Source organism: Gopherus flavomarginatus, chromosome 16 (genome assembly GCF_025201925.1).
Source record: "Gopherus flavomarginatus isolate rGopFla2 chromosome 16, rGopFla2.mat.asm, whole genome shotgun sequence".
In the NCBI taxonomy this organism is placed as follows: domain Eukaryota; kingdom Metazoa; phylum Chordata; order Testudines; family Testudinidae; genus Gopherus; species Gopherus flavomarginatus.
Window position 1 is genome coordinate 26,126,222 of NC_066632.1, and position 16,768 is coordinate 26,142,989.

General features: G+C 45.2%; 1 protein-coding gene across 2 annotated transcripts in view; it reads left to right on the plus strand.

Moving 5' to 3' along the window:
* SARNP (SAP domain containing ribonucleoprotein) overlaps positions 1-16,768 on the plus strand; it is a 48,308-nt gene that overhangs the window by 15,374 nt on the left and 16,166 nt on the right. Inside the window, exons 6-9 of one of the 2 annotated variants that reach the window (XM_050924749.1) lie at positions 1,355-1,428; positions 2,454-2,482; positions 3,141-3,166; positions 4,593-4,661. In XM_050924749.1, the coding sequence (XP_050780706.1) occupies positions 1,355-1,428; positions 2,454-2,482; positions 3,141-3,166; positions 4,593-4,661 (198 nt within the window). The remainder of the gene's footprint in view (positions 1-1,354; positions 1,429-2,453; positions 2,483-3,140; positions 3,167-4,592; positions 4,662-16,768) is intronic. The other variant, XM_050924750.1, reaches the window with a different exon arrangement.

The following is a 16,768-nucleotide window of genomic DNA, read 5'->3' on the forward strand; positions in this document are numbered from 1 at the left end:
TGGCTGATCAAATTTCTTTCCTTCTTTTTAAGTATAAAAATACTTACATACTTATTTATAACCCTTTATGTGTATGACCACACACGCACCCCTGTGCTTTCAACACTTCCATCCTTTTCTCCTTTCCAAGGCAGACTGCATCTTGGTCTGTGGGAGCTTTGTCTTTGGGGAAAGGATGACAGACTGGGTCCTTCCTGTGGTGAATTTCAGCATTAATTGTATTTTCACTGCTAAGTGATAAACTCCACTTGAAAGGCTGAGCCAGCTGTGTGAATTGTGCTGGTCACCCTCAGAAAGACTTGTTCTAAGATTTAAGGAACAAATTCCTTTTTTGAAATAACCTTTCTTTTCAAGTGTATTTATCCATCTTGTTTCACTTTTTAAAAAGAATTGTTTGCCTTTTTTTGCAAATCAGCTGAGGCTGGATAATGTTCTGGTGTCTTCCTGCCGCTGGAGGGCAGGTCACCGGTGCTCCCTTTGCAGTCGGTGTGAGGGCTGATGCTTCTTTGCCTTTTGGCACAAGGTTCTCCCCAGATGAGATGTGCAAGATTCTGTCTCACCGGTTTGGCATGCCAGTCTTCTGCCCAGCAGCAGATTTGTATTGTACTAATCTGAAAAAGAAAGAAGTCCATCCTTTTGCCTCTGAGTCAGTGTGCTAATCTGTCAATTCCCTTTCCATACAGATGGTTAAGTCCCCTCTGCTCAGATTTAAAGTTGGGGAGCTGCAGGTGCCCAGGACTTCACCAGAGAAAAGCTTGCTCTAGGATTAGATAGATTTTTATTATGCTGTTCATCACTGCCATAGAAATAAAGGAGAGCTACACTGATAGGCCTATATCTCAAAGTTTAAGGGGATGGCCATGATACAGACCATGCAAATAGCAGCTCTCTCCCACTGGCTGTGGGATGAGGGCAAAGCTGATCAGCTGCAGGTCTCTGCTCTAATGATCTATTAAGGCAGACCTCAGATGATTTTGTGACAATTTTACACACCTTTTGTATGCTTTTCCCTTCTGTGGTGCCTCCTCTCCAAGGCTTTCCCGTCCTCACAGTGAGGATGGGAAATAGCTCTGTTTTAAGCCGGGGGGTGGGGAGGAGAAGAACTGAGGCATAAAGAAGTTAAGAAACTTGCTCAATCATGGTGAGTTTCTGGCAGAACTGGGGATGGAGCCCAGGAACTCTGCTCTCTGTCTTTAAATACCAGGCCACAAATTATGAGTGGGCTCTTGGCCTCCTAGCTCTTTGGTAATGCTTTCTTGGGATCTGAATGCGGGAATCCCCGGGTTAAGATGTGCCCCGACCTGGCTGCCAGTGTGGCTGCATTAAGGCTTGCCCTTTTTCTGCTCCGTTTCAGAGAATGCAGAAACGGGCTGAGAGATTCAACGTCCCCGTGAGCTTGGAGAGTAAGAAAGCGGCGCGAGCAGCTCGGTAAGTCTCTGTTTGGAGCGGTGTCACCCTTTTTCGATTTGGTGGGAAACTGCTGGACTCTTGTCTCATTGGCAGGCCATACTGATGTGGATCCTCACCACAGCTCCGTGTTGGGGATCTGTGGCAGCGTTGGGGATTGAAAGTGTCTGATTTTTGAGGTGTGTGTAAGGAGGAGGTGAAGGCTGCTTCCTGCCTGGATTGCCTTTCGGAAAGCTGCTTACCTGAGTTTCTGGAAGGCTTTACCCACTTTGTAGTCCTTGTTGCTTGCCTAAGCATCTCTTGTCCTAGCACATCAGAGCATTTGTCAAGTGTTAAGGAGTGAAACCTCACAGCCCCTACACTGCTGCCTCCCTCCTACCCCCGCCCCCCGGAGAGGGAAGTGGTTCTTATCACCATTTACAGCTGGGGAAACTGAGACTTGGGAAGGGGCTTGGCCAGGATCATTATTGACAGAGCTCAGAATGCAAGGTGGGAGTCCTAGAGCAGAAGCCTGGGCATTCACTGCTAGGTAACATTGCCCGCCTGCCCTCATTAGTGTCGCAGGTGGCTAAGGCGGGGAGATGGTGCTCAAAATATGAGGCGAGTGTTTGTATTCAGCACATGGACTATCCTGATTTGCTCGCACTGGCACAGCATGCTTTGGGTATGTAATCTGTGTCCCTTACTTTGATCCTAAAATACCAGGAAACTGATGCTGCCTACTCCCCGTGATGTAGAATAACAAAGGGAAAGGTGGTTATTGAGGGGCTTTGCGGCTGCTTGTATGGAACAATGGTGCTGATGCTAGCCCAGCAGAGATTTCCATTTTGCAAAGTAAATACTGCAGTGATCTCTACAGTAGTAGCATTAACTGGAAGCCAGGATTGCCGGCTAATCCCACCCAAAGACCAATTTGTCTCAAGTGCTCTCATGAAGAATTTTTGAAGGAAACGCTCCTGCTACATCTTACGCTTGGCGAGTCAGACACTTTCCTACCTTATATTGCAGCTCTGAGTCTCTGACAAAACTCTGTTTACTTTCTACAGGTTTGGTATGTCCACAGCTTCAACTAAAGGTAAGCAAGTCAAGTAGAGCTAATCTGTGGAATTAACCCTTCTGCAAATATTTAACGCTTCCTATACAGAAAAAGCCAAATGGGACTTTATGCGCTTCCAGCTGCTGATGTCCCTTTCCTAGTGATCACCAGAATCAGTGGGCTGGAAGAACACAGGATAGGAAATGGAAATGCATTGTCTTTGTCCTTTTTCAGAGTGGCTTGGATCTACTCTACTCCAGTGTGTCTATCTTGTGTCTAAACAGGGCTAGACACTAACAGCCAGATTTTTGTGCAGCGCCCGGCTGCCATAAGCAATCAGTGGGACCTGGGCTACCTTTAAAAATACCACTCCTAATTGTCAAAGCTCTCAGCTACCTCACAAGAAGCCCATCTGTATTTTTACAGATGGGGAAACAGAATCAGGGATGAAGTGACTTATCTCCCAGGTCACCCAGCGAGACAGTGTCAGAGCCAGGATTAAAATGGACTTCAGTTCCGGGCTCTCACTTGTGTTTAGCTCGCTAGAACATGAGGGCTATCCAGCTAGTTCTGTTCAATCATGATCCAGTGGAAATTGCTTAAACTACATCTTTGCCAAGAGGGTCAGAGAACTCTGTTTAAAACTGTTCTTGCCATTTCTGATCACTAACTGTGTCCTCCCCTTCCCCAATCTCAGGTCTGTCTGCAGACAGCAAGCCTATGGTAAGGAATGCTTATGCTTATAATTATAGCTGATCATGCCCTTTAATCACAATACCAAAAGTGTTTAGCTTGTTCAGACAAGTCTCCATCCCCAGGAGTAAATAGTAAACCCCCAAAACAAACCAGGTAGGATATGCATGAGGTTGCTTAAAGTTATACGAGCATTAAGTTTGCTAGGACCCCCCCTCTGTGCAGTATTTGGCTGCCTCTCTCAGCTGACCGCACTCCTGGGTAAGCTGGCTTTAGAACTAAATGCCTGAAGGAATAAAGGCAAATATTTTATTAATATTGCATGCGAGCTTCCTGCCTGTGTGCCTGGTGTTCTGTCTTTGCCCTTTTTGCTTGAATTGATATATGCATTGCTCCAAGAACCTAGATTCTGTACAGCCTGCTATTTTTCTACAGTAAATGACCCTTCCTTTCTAATGTCCAAATGGTGCACTATTCTACCTCAGATTTCAACTGGAAATAGAAGGTATTAAAATACATGGAGGGCTGAGAGCTCTGAGCAGAGTGGGCAGCCCACTTAGTAGCTTTCTGCTCGATCATGGTGAATTATTGGTGCAAGATGCAACAGAAAGCTAATTTAAGCAAGTTTTGGGTCTAATCCCAGGTTTCTCTTGTGCTGAGTGTTTTTGGAAGATGTTTTGCAAATACTGCTGAGAAGGAGGTTAGCATCAGGGACCCCATTTTCTTCCATGGCACCACACACTGTAGAAGGCTTGTCACTGAAAGCCAAAACTGGGCCTCATTAGACTGTGGGATACTTCCCCCAAGGGAAACCCTATTGCTTATTACCTGGGCAAAGTGAGGGAAAATAACTTGACCAGGGGCTTGACTAGATGTGTCCTAGTAATTCCTGAAGAGTAAGAATGAAACACAGTGGTTACTGAAAACGGCAGGAATTGGAGAGAGATGGCTGGTGTGTTTGTCTGAGAGGCAGTAAGTTTCCTTCCATTGTGTTAATTGTATCTGGCTGCTGAAGGAAGAGGACTAAGTTCATTTGATTTACAGTTTAAAAAAAAAAAAAAAAAAAAGGAATCTGTTGAACGAGCTGGTCCTTCAGTGGGAGAATTCACTATCTGTAGCATTGTCCTTTGGAGATGTCTGTTAATGAAGCTTGGGAGCAGAATACAGCTCTCTGAAAGCTCTTGGCTGCTTCATCTGGGGGCACTGTTTGCTTCCCCTCTGTAGCTGACAGGTGTCGCTGCTGAGTCTGCTGACCTAGCACAGAGAGGGAGTGCTCACAGGAGTGTTGCTCGCTGCACCAGGTTTTCCACAGACCCATCAGAATGGGCCACTCTCTATCCAGGGACCCTTCTCACAAGCTGCCCTCTCTCAACCACAGTTGGTCTTTTAGTTTTCCTAACCTTACAGTTCAAGTGACAATGACTTAAACGTTAAACTGTTTCCTGTGTCTTTGTAGGTAAACATGGATAAATTAAAGGAAAGGGCTCAGAGATTTGGTTTGAATGTCTCTTCAGTCTCCAAGAAGGTAAGGTGCATTGGCCTCTAGGACACTGTCTGCGCCTACAGGGTAGCACAGTGCACAGAACAGTGTAAGTTCTAAGTTGTTTTACCTCCTGTCGCTGATACAGCACTCCATGCACCACGCCCCAAGAGGACTCTCATCAGCATCATTTTCCTTACCCCCTTCCTTTCCTCTCTTTGTTTGGCTGTAATTTTGTTGGTTTTGAGGAAGCCTGACTACCAAGGCCAGGCTGGTGGATAGAGGGCTTCCTTCCAGGGTCTGTCAAGATAAACTCTTCATAAAATGTTACAAGTGGAAAGGAGAGACAGTTGAGGAGGCTTTATAACTGGATTGTTTTCAGGCATTTGACTTGTGTTGCATAGGTAGATAGACCTAATTAGCCTTCACAGCTGATCTTTTTCCCCAAGGTAATGACTTCCCCAGAGCTCAGTTTGAAAAGTGACTCAAAACTGTAATTCATCAAATGATTGAAAATGCTGGACAGAGCTCTAGGTCCTCTTAGCCATCAGGTTCAAAGACTCGTGTGTGTGTGCAGGATTTGACTGAGCGCGTCTGTTTGGAAATACAGCGAATGAAGCACAATTCCACCTTGCCTGGAAGGACTGGATCTTTTTGGTGACAAGATGTTGAGTGAGGTGGGAAGGGAAATATAAATGTCAGGAGGGAGAGGAAGAGTGTGGGAGCACAGGCATCATCACCAGTACAATAATCCCCTGTGTAAAAATGTTCTTCAGTAGAAGAGTTGAAAATGGACAGGGGAAAAGAGATGCATCCAGTCCTGTTTGGGGGAGACAGATAGAAAAGAGGGGGATCAGTAATACTCTCTTACATCGATAACAGCCGCTTGGATCACAAAACATCACACAGGAATAACCTTCTCCTCTGGGATGAAGTGCAGCTGTGACTTACCAGTGCACAATAACACTGTGCAATGCTTTAGGACAGGAAGTGAAAAAAAATCTTGTCCATTTGCAACGGCTATGCTAGCGGAGTTTGGAAACCCTTCCTCTCTCTTTGAAAGAGTGTAAGGGGGTGGGTTTGTCCTCTTCCCTCCACCACTGAGAGATAACCCCCTCTTCTCCCATGGGGTTTGTACTGTGGACATTTTAATACATCTGTTTCTTCAGCAAGTCAGAGTGAAATGCCAGGCTCTGCAAATGTGGAGCCAGGAAGTTCAGTGATGTAGAAAATAGCATGTTGGAGGCCACTATTCCTCCCCCACACATCCCTTTGGGGGTGGGGGAATCAGGCAAGTACATTAAAGCTGGAATATGTGGAAGGGCAGGTCAGGGTGAGAGGCTGCTCAAACATCATTAACCCTGTCACTGGGAACTGTCGTTTTTCAGGAAGGATATATGCCTTGTCAGCGTTCATGGCTGCAGCTTGCTTTGGGTGGAATAGTAGATCTGAGGCTTAGTAATAAGTCAACGTTTCTGATTACTCTTTTTGCTACAGAATCTTGAAGAGCTCCAAAGCAGCCAAGTGCTGCACCTGATCTGAACGAGTGCTTTACAAACAGAAATGCCGGGCTAAATTCACTAATGAACTGATCCTGTTCTCCAGATGGCGGTGTACCAGGGTGAGGGAACAACATGCCCAAGGTCACAGATCCATGGCAGAGTTAGGTCTAGCATCTAGTTTGCCTGACTTCCAGGCTTGTGGTTTAACTCCAAATGCCGTCCTTGTGCCTTTGACAAAGCAAGGTGTCCAGCAGCAATGGCAGCCTTTGCAGTGCTGTGTCTTTTTTTTTGTTTCTGTTCCATCAGGAAGCTGAGTTCATAGGCTTAGCAGTGGCTTCTCCCACTGAGCGGAACACACTCTCACATTCCTGTGAGGAATATTATTGGTTACTTTAATTAGCCTGTAGTATTGTGCTTCCCACCTGGGTGTTCTTTATAGCTTTTCATTACAGAGGAGCTTGGCAGTTGCTAATGTTTACATGTGCTGTGGCAGATTTTTATACCCTGCGTGGCAGCAAAAACTTTACAATAAACCATTGTCTCCACAGAGCCACACTTCATTTCTATTCAAATTGGTTTGGAAGAAGGGAGGGCTGGGGGGTGAGAGAATCATTGCTTAAGGGGGATTTCAGACCTGCTGAGAGCAGGGAGCAAATGCAGAGCTGCATTGGTGGCTGAGAACTCATCTGTAGCTTTGAACCCCCTGACTAGCCCTACAGGGTGAAATCTTACAAGTTTAAAATCCTCTTCCTCTCCACCTAAAAGGGAGGAAAGGCCCCAGTAGTTCAGAAGAGACCTAGCAGGAAAAGGTTGATTTTTGGCAGAACAGAGGGTAGGTGCTAGCTTGTGTCTTGGCGGTACAGACCCATCAAATTAATGTTTAAAATAAAACCAAGGGTTTATCTCCCCCTAATACTAACCCACCCTCCCCATCCTCTCTTGTGAAGCCTCCTGTTAAAACACCCTCGCTCTGACCTGAAGCTACCATCCCTTGAGCCCTACTTACCCCGTACACACATTTGTAAATTTCCCTCTCCCTGTAATGCTGAGAGCTCCCCAGGGGCCGGAGTTATAGCTGCATGTTTTATAGGTGGGATTCGTGGTAGTGCGTGATGCAGAAGCATTTCTCCAAGGCATTGGTTTGCTTTTTTTTCTATAAAGTAGCCTCATAAGTCTCCTGCTGAGAGTGTTGCCACCAAATGGAAAGTCAGAGCTCTAGGGATAACATAAAAGCCCAAAGCCCCCCCCCCCCCCCCCCCCTTGCCCTGGATTGCATTATCAGATACCTTCCCCTATCTGAGCAGATGACCAAAGTAATTGACTTTTATGTCTCTCCTTTAATGTGGAGGTCTCAAACTGCCTTACGGACAGTTGGCTGAGTAACCCTCCGCCACATGGATGTTGAGATCAGAGAGATGAAGTGACTGCTTTGAGATCATACGCTGAATCGGGGCAGTATTGCTAATCGAATCTAGGAGTCCTGAATCCCAGTTACCTACTCTAAGCACTAGAAACACTCCATCCCAGAGCTGTGAATGGGAAAAAGGAGTCTTGACTCCAAGTCTCTTTAACCACAATGAGGTGTGTGTGTGTACACACATTACTCAGTGATACCACGTGTGGGAATGGTTGTCCATGGTACAGAGAGTACTGTGCTGTCCAGAACACCAGGTTGTGATGACGTCAAACGAGTTAAGCCGGAAGAGGCCAGTTGCTATGAAGAGCGCTTCTATGTATTGGACATGTCTTAGAGATGATATGGTCAGCTGGGGTTAGAGTGAGGAAAGCTGGGAGGCAGGACTTCTGGGGTCCATTCTCTGCACTGACACTCAGGTAAATCGCTTCACCTTTCTGTGTCTGTTTCCCTATGTGTAAAATGGAGTGAGAACCTGGCCATCTCCTATGGCTATTATGATGCTTATGTAGTGCCTGTGCAGTGCTTTGAGAGCTCCATGGACGTGCCAGCTTGGTTATTAGTCAGCAGTGGTGACAGATTGCACGTTTTAGTGGAGAAAGTTGTCTTTGTGACTAGAAAGAGTTAAATAAAAATTAACGTGGCTACTGGTCACTGCTCTGGCTTAATCCTCTTTAATGAGGATTTGTTTTACAGGTGGCAGATGAGAATTATTGCACTCATCGTTTGAGATTAGGTGGACAGAGCTGGCAGGCTGATTATTTCATGACGTTTGTGTGATATTGAGGGAGAGCAGGAGTCAGGAGCCCAGCAGAAAGTGTGTGTGTGTGTGTACAAAATATCTAAATGAGAGAGAGAGAAAACAATTGGCGTAACTGTTTGCCTCCCAGCAAGTTTATAATAACATGCTGAGGAGGAATCCTTTTCCTGGATAATTTTTCTTCCTGCAATCTTTCCAAGCACCCCCGCCAATGCCGGATGTGAAAATATTAACCACCAAAGAAGCAAAGGAGGGGAAAAATGCTGATGTTGGCAGATCAGGAAGGAGAAAAATCCCTGAAAAAGAAGCCCCTTCTAGCTACCCACTAGGGATTTATATTTAATATATAATAAGACCAGCGTGGTGCTCTGTGACGCTGCTGGCGATGGCAGATGGCTTATGCTGAACAAGGATGGTGAAAGGTCATTAGCTTCATGTTAGTATTCAGTCTGAGACTTCCTAAACCCTCCATCGCTTTAGGTATCATGTGAAGAGTGAAGCTTCCTCCTGACCCCTCATATGGAGACAGCTATAAATCCACAAAGCTCAGTCGTCGGGAGCTCTGCAGTTGTTACAGGAGATATGAGGACTGGTTCCTGGCTCGTTTTAGCAGCAGGCTCCATTCCCGGTTATGTGTCTTGTTTATTAAACTTTCTGTGGACTCTCCAGTTGTCTCCTAGACCTTGCTTGCCTCTGCTCATGTTTTAGGTCTCCCTGGCCATCCCTTCACAGAAATCCCAGCCCTGTTGGCCCAGGAGTCTTCTCCTCTGCAGCATCTGGAGTAGTCTGAGGACTCTCTCCAATGACACCTGAAAATGTCCCTTCTATCTTCTTCATACCTCTTAATTTCTTCTTAACACACCTCCCTTTGCTGTTGTTCTTGCCCTCTGTAGTACCTTGTGGTACAGTTTGTATAAAAGGTGCTACAGGAGAGTGTATTTACTCTGTGTGTGCTCACATGCTTGTGTATGTATGTACGTACATCTATCCCTGCACCATCGTGGTGCTTGGATCCATATAATAACTTGTGTATATCCTGCACCTTTGAGCACCTCCCCAGTGTTCTCCCTACTCTCTCTTACCCACCAGGACTGCTTGGAATATTCCAGACGTCTAAGCAGCTTCTTATAACTGAGAGTTCTTAAAAATCAGCCTGCCACAGAAACGTTTTTCTCCTAAGAGTAATGCTGAGCTGAGGTTCAGAATAGAATCATAGAATCTCAGGGTTGGAAGGGACCTCAGGAGGTCATCTAGTCCAACCCCCTGCTCAAAGCAGGACTAATCTCCAGATAGTTTTTTACCCCAGATCCCTAAATGGCCCCCTCAAGGATTGAACTCACAACCCTGGGTTTAGCAGGCCAATGCTCAAACCACTGAGCTATTCTCCCCCCCCCCCCCGGTCACTGTTCATTCCTAGACCACTACTTTGTGACAAGGTGGGGCTACAAAATGGAGCTCTACCTTTAGAAAGGAAAGATTTTCAGGGGGATGCACAGTATTTTTTTTCTTAGACCTGAAACTCCCATGATATTGGCTGTTTGAATCTTATTATTTTTAGGTATTTAAAAAAAATTGCTCTGGGTAATTTGTAGAGGATTTTCTGTTTTCCTCTGAGTTATGTATACAGTAACTAAGGCATTGAGATTTACAGGTGGGGGGAATTAAAAAAAAGTTCAGTTAAAAAAACAAAATTCTAAAACATTTGAAAATTTTTTTGTTGTAACACACAGTAGGAAGAGAAAGTGTTTTGGTGTGGGATGGCATAGAAATCTTGTGAGCCCTCATTTGGGTTGACCTGCACAACTTGTCTTCAGTGTTTGAGTGTGATTTGGAAGAATCCCGAATTCATGCTGCTAAAACCCCTTATATTACATCACTACATATATTAAAAAAGGAACCTCTGCTATCTACAGTGTATAGGCATAGGGAATAGCTCTTTACATAGCCTGAGAGCCCAGTAATGGCCCTCAACATCTTCAGAAGCCACTAGAGCCCTGCCAGAGCAGCAGTGCGTATATGTAGTTAGCTCTTGCATGTTGTATACATTTAGTAAACATCGTCATTTGGACCATGTTATGCCCTTGTGATTCCTTTAACTTGAGCTGTGTCATGCTATAAGGCAAACTATGAATGTGGAGATACCACTTCCTAAATTAGGGCTCGTGGCTAATAGTTTTAGATTGTCTCTGAAGCCTTAATTTCCAAGTTTGTTTCAGAAAAAGCTTGGATAGAATAACCGCATGACTCAGTGTTCAACTGTGTGTGTGTGTGTGTGTGTCTGAGAGAGTCACACACACACACGTACGCATCACAGTATCTAGCAGTCTAGTATGTTTGCCCCCCTTGCTGCTGCTCCGTCCCCCATCCCCTTAAAAACCAACGTCACTGTTTTCTAACTGAAGTGGCTGTGAATACAGGCCTTTTGGTTTAGGATAATGGGAAGTGACAAGGTGAAGAATAGTGCTGGCAGTCATGGAGATTTTAACACAAGAGTGCAGTAAGCTAGGCTGCTTCCTCTCCCCGCCCACTGGATTGCTGGGAGAAGGAGTTTCTCTACCTAATGGCTCGCACATGGCTGCGTTGATGGCATGGGCTCCATGGCTAAAGGAGGGCTGTGAGTGTGAAACATGGATTTGTTTTACCTCCTTTAATAAGAATGCTTTCTAGTCTTTTACTTAACACTCATGTCTCCCCTCTTGCATGCCCCCTCCCCCCCCCCTCGGCTCCTTGGTCTCAATACGTGTGATCATTGTATTCAGGAATGGTGCCAGGGTTTTTGGTGCCCCAGGCGGGGGTCCTTCTGTGCTCCCGGTCTTTGGGGCACTGCGGCGGCGGGTCCCGGAGCGAGTGAAGGACCCGCCACAGAATTGCCGACGACCCAGAGCGCGGAAGGACCCCCCTGCCGCCGAATTGCTGCCAAGGTCCACAAAATTCCGCCCTCCCAAATCCTGGTGTCACCTAAATGGAAGCGCCGGCCCTGATTGTATTTCCTAATCGCAGCCCCTGGCTGTATGATCATTAGCTTTCTGTGACAAAGACCTGATTTGAAACTGGACTCAGGAATGGCGTGGAGGGGGAAATTTATATTTTCGCATCTTGGTTTGCTGCTAAGTTCAGCACCAGGCCACCTCTTGACAAAGGCCAGTGAGAAGGCTGTCTCTTGCAGGCTAATACAGTGTGCTGAAAAAGAAATGCACACTCTGATCTGGGCTGCTTAATAATAGGGCAGGGCAGGACTGCTCAGGATGTAGGCGTGAGAAGGAATAACTCAGCAGAGCTAGCATACACGTGGGTAATGTACTGGTTTGCTTGAGAAAGAAACTCAAACCCTAATGGGGCTTAGTGAGTAAGTGCCTAGGGGTAAGGTGAATGTAAACACTAAAAAGATATTTATAGCTGATTTTTCTCAGAAAAATAGCAGCTGCACAAAAGGGAGTGTTTGAGGCTTTGGGCAGGGAGTTAAGTAGTATATTAAACTGGCAATGAGCACAGGGGAGAACTACAACTTGCTGGGGGAAATAGAGGTAGATCAATGGTACCCCTGGTAAGTTTCACACCAGTCCTGAGCCCATGTACTGTGGCTGGCACATAGTGGAATCATAGAGGGAGATTTATGGTAAGTGATGAGTCCTCATGTGTCTCCCATTGAAAGCAAATAGGGAAGTTTGTGAAATCCAGCAGCTTATCCCCTGGAGGATTTTCAAGAACTCCAAACTGGAGGGAATAGAATCCAGGCATAGGGATTGTAAGAAGGAACCTCACTGAAAGCTCCGGGGTGGGGGAGGCTCCATTGATTATATGAGCTACTGTCGAGTCAGTACAGGAACCAAAGGTAAGATAAGGCAAAATTTCTTTACCCAGAGTAGTTATACATGGACTAAACTACCAAGAGTTCCCACCAGAGACCTTAAAAAAACCCAACAACACATCAGTAAGCATTTGGAGGAGATGTGCTTTGGGTGACAGCAGCTTTAACAAGAGGCCCAGACTGGCTTCTGGTTCATTCACCCTAAGATGCTGAGCACCTGCAACCTCCCGTCTTATCAGGCTCCAAACTGTCACTTCCCGTAGCATGGGCTATGTAAGGATGGTCTTATCAAAGCAGAGTTCTCAGTTCCATATTGTTTGAACTCCCCAACAAGTGTTTAAAAATGGCTACCCAGCCCAAACTAAGCCTGACCAGTGTTTTCCAGCATGGTTATTCCTAATGCCTTGGTTCTGAGGTGCTTGGTTTAAGTCCGCAGTCTTCGCCTCTAGTTCATTGCAAGGTTTATAATATAACTTATCACTGTTGGATGTGGACACAAAAGCATCTTAAAGCTGTGCTACACTAATGTGGGTTTGATGCTGTTATGAGCCTGCAAGCATGCAGTTTAATTCCTCTGTAGAGAGCAGAATAAAAGGGGCCTTTATGAAATAATAGGAAATGTGAACAGACCGCAACTGTCTGAAGGTGGTCAGGTCTGTCTATCAGGTAGAATTCCTTTACTGGATTGTACACTTTTTGTGACAGAGACTGTCCTGATATGGTTGCTCTGTAATGCACCTAGCAGGTTTTTTGGGGTGCTAAGTAAACACCATTGCAAGAATTCCTGACTAGTAATGGTTGTATCCAAGTTATCCCCCTCTGGGTACCTAGCTACCTCCCTGTGCTGACTTAGATTAATCTGTATGGTCTACTTAGCCAACACTGCAAACAGCAGTCTACATCTGAACTTAAGGTACAGGAAGTGTGGATAAAGAGCCATTGCCGTCTCTGTTTTGTGAGAACAGTGTTCTTCCACTGAAAGAAAAATAATCCTTTCCCTCCTGTCTGTAGCATTCCTGTTGCAGGGTTTTTGAAGGACACCAAAGTGCCCAGTTCCCACTGACTTTCACTCTTGGACACCTTTGAAAATTGTGTGCGCAATTGCTGCTTGAGGTGTGGATTAAGATCTGTTGTAATTTAGACAGGCTTATTCTTTTAAGGAGTTATAGGTAGGTTTGAAAATTGCTGATTCCCCACCCCCACCTCACTCCATCTAAAACCAGATTTTAAAACATGCCCATGGTTAATCAAAATGTAATGGGAGAAGTTTGACAAAGGTCTGAATATCCCCTGAAGATTAAGTGTGTGAGTTTGAGCTCCAGCATGGAATTCATTATTCCCCGATGGTTAAAAGTGAGAGCCTAATATAAAACATTAGGATGAAGTTACTTTTCTGTTTCATTCTGGACTCATATAATTCGTTTACATTTTGAATAAATAACAATTTATCCTAAGATGCATTTTGATTTTTAATTTCCTGTGAGTGCAAAAATGTAAGTAGTGTGTTGTTGTTTTTTTATTGGAAATCTGTGTATTTGTTGAAAATCTTTGTAAACCTACTTAGAAAAATAGCATTTCCTTGAAGGATGCTGAATGCTTTGCAGAAGCTGCAATGACACCAACCTGCCTTTCTGTCTCTGTGTGTGAAAATTAAATAGTTTTCACCTCCTTTGAAGAGGGTATTCTATAGCCAGGGCATTTTAAAGAAGTAGGAATCAGTAAAAGGTTGCGCTCTGAAAGGGACATCATCAGTTTGAAATCTAATTAATGTAAACAGTTTAAAGCAGCTCCAGGTATGACATCTTCCCCCGAGTCTCTTCATCAGATCTTGTGGCTTTACAATCACGTTTTCCTGTTCTTGTAAATGTTTTTCTGTGTCCCTGTTGCTTTGTTGAATGAGCCACATAAATGGGAAACAGTGAAGCTGATTGATACAAGTGCAGTTAACTGCACAAAGCGGTAGGGCTCCTAGGTGTTACCTGTAACAAATCATTCAGGGTGGTGTGATTTTTTGGGGGGGAGGACTGTGCTCCTTCCAGCACAGAATCCCAATCTCATCCCCATGTGTTATAACTCTCCTGGGAAAACTCTCTCCTATGTCTTGGTAGAGATGAGGGTGCTTCCCTGGCATTCCCCTAAAAAGTCATTTGCCAGTGGAGGCTAAAGCTCAGCCCCCTGTTGTGTAGGTCACTCTGTCTCTCTGGATTTTGTCCAGTTTGCTTTTCTCTTGTAACATGGCTGCCAGAGGAGGGGACAGCCGTTATTCAGACCGTCACCAGCACCCACACTGGAAGGGTGGTTGGAAGTAGTCTTTGGATGACAGAGCAAACCCCTCCAGATTCTCATTCCCCTTCCTTTGCAGCCCTAGTGTCCTCTTTGGTTGGCCCCTTCATGTTCCTTTTGCAGTAATCTTGGTCATCTCTTCCCTGAGCTGCTGCGATCTCCTCATCTGGCCTTCCCTCTCCATCAGTTCCAAAACTCTGCGGCTAATGTAATTTTCCACCTGCTCTGACCACATGTCTCCAGCCCTGTCACTGGCTTCCTTTCCTTCCACATCAACTTCATGCTCTTCTTCCTTGACTCAGATTTTAAGCTGCTCATCTTTCATAAATCTATCAACTACCCAAGGTGCTGAATTAACAATGGCAAGGCTCTGCGTAGCTCTGTTTTCAGGCCATCCTGTGGCTTGCATTTCCCAGTCTCCATGCTTCCTTATAAGCTCTGACCAGTTTTCCCTCTGTCAGGTATTTTCCCTATCTTCGATCCTTCCTCCAAATCCAGTTCTTCCAAGCAGGCTTCCTCTTGTTTCTGACCTACCAACCATCTCTCTCAGTGTACATTTTGATTTTTCCAAAGTGCCTTTCACTGTTGTATCTAAGCAAAGTCTTCAAGGCATTCTCCATCATGTAGTGAACTCTTCACTTCTCCAAGGTTCTAGGAGTCCTTCCTCCTCTTCTTAACAAGGTTTTGCTGTCTCTGTGGCAAAGGCTTTAGTAAATGTACAGGCCTCTAGTTTACTCTTATCTCTTCTGGGAACTCATTCCACCCCTTCTTATATATTCACATTAGGCTGTGTAGGACTGTGACCTTTCAAGGCAGGGATGGTGTCAAGTTCAACCCATACTTGTTAGGTGCTATTTAAACATAATTCCAAGATCTAGGGGGCCAGAACCCTAAAGGGACCTCACTTTCCACAAGTGCTGAGGAACTGCTGTCTGGAAATCAGCCCCTGTGAGGTGGCTCAGGTTGGGGGTATCCAGACACTGAGGCCCAAGTATCTGTCTAGGCTAGGTCTTTCCAGTGGTGCTAGGATTTTTACCCCTTGTGTCTGTTTAGTATGTTAGCCTTTTTCTGAGTTGCTGGCAGCTTGTGTGCCATACCACTCTTATTGTTTTTCCTTTTCTCCTGGTTCTCAAACTCTTCTGTAAAATGGACCTTAGAGAGAGAGAGGGTCTCATGGACTTCTTTTCTATTCATGTTACATCCCTGTGGCAACTCCAGCACTGAGCAGCTTATATAGAACGATAACAACAGGAAAGGCCTGAGGGTATTTGTAGCTGTTGGATACAATTTAGAAGCTGGAAATGAGGAGGAGGCAGAGCTAGGACCATGTGACCAGTGAGTGCTATTGGGAGCGGGGGAGGAACCACTGTCCTACTTGAGTTTGTGAGCATTTTTCTTCCTCCCTCTTTAATGGAAGGTCTTTTAGTCCCTCTTGATAATATTACAGTCTCTTTCTCATGCTTCTTCAGATTTTAGACACCGGACTATAAAATCCCTCTGTCTTGTTTCTCTTGTCACACTGGCAACACCATCTGTTTTTGTCTCCTCATTTTGGTTACCAGCTTGTGAATGGTTCTCTTTTGGGGGAGGGTTGCATCTCTCTCCCCAGACCCAAACAGTACACGCTGAATAATTTCACATAGTGTGTTTCTGCTAGGCATAGGCGAAACCGAAACCCTGCATTGAAACAGTCCATAGCCTTTGCTGTGTTCTCAGTCCTAATCTGAACTATGCAGATGCCTTCTCTCAAATGGACTGAACCAACTCCTCTCCTCCAGATTTCAGGGTGTTTTGCATATTTCAGTTTGGCCATCACTTAATGAACACAATACTCAAAGTATGCTCCCAATTTCAGATTTGTGGCAGGCTGCTTTCCCAAATAGTTGCCAGTCTAGGGGAGAGGAAGAAATGGTGAAATCTAAAACCACAGTACTTGAGTGCTTCCGGCGGGGACATTCCATTATTTTGTTGTCCTTTTGCTTTGCCTTTCCCCTTTGTAACAACTTTAATGTTCATAGTAATGTAGTGTTTACGGTTACTCCTTTCTTCGTGTTTGTCTCTTCCCCTCCTTTTACCTCTCTGCACACGCTGACACACACACGATGTCATTTTAAAAATAAATGACGAGGAGCTGCGAGGGGTCAGCAGGACTCCTGATCTTTTCTTTATCCACGGTGCCATTTGAAAAGGATTTGCGTCCCTAACAAACCTTTAGGGAGAGGGGAAGGGGTTGCTTAAAGGGAAGACAATGCTGGGGGGGACTCTGTGACCTCACTCTGTCCAGTCATCTGGTTCTTCGTTTGTCCCTGCTGTGAAACAGAACTTATCTTTTGTCTGTAACACAAATACATCTTTTCCCCACTCCCCCTTTCCCTTCTATTATGG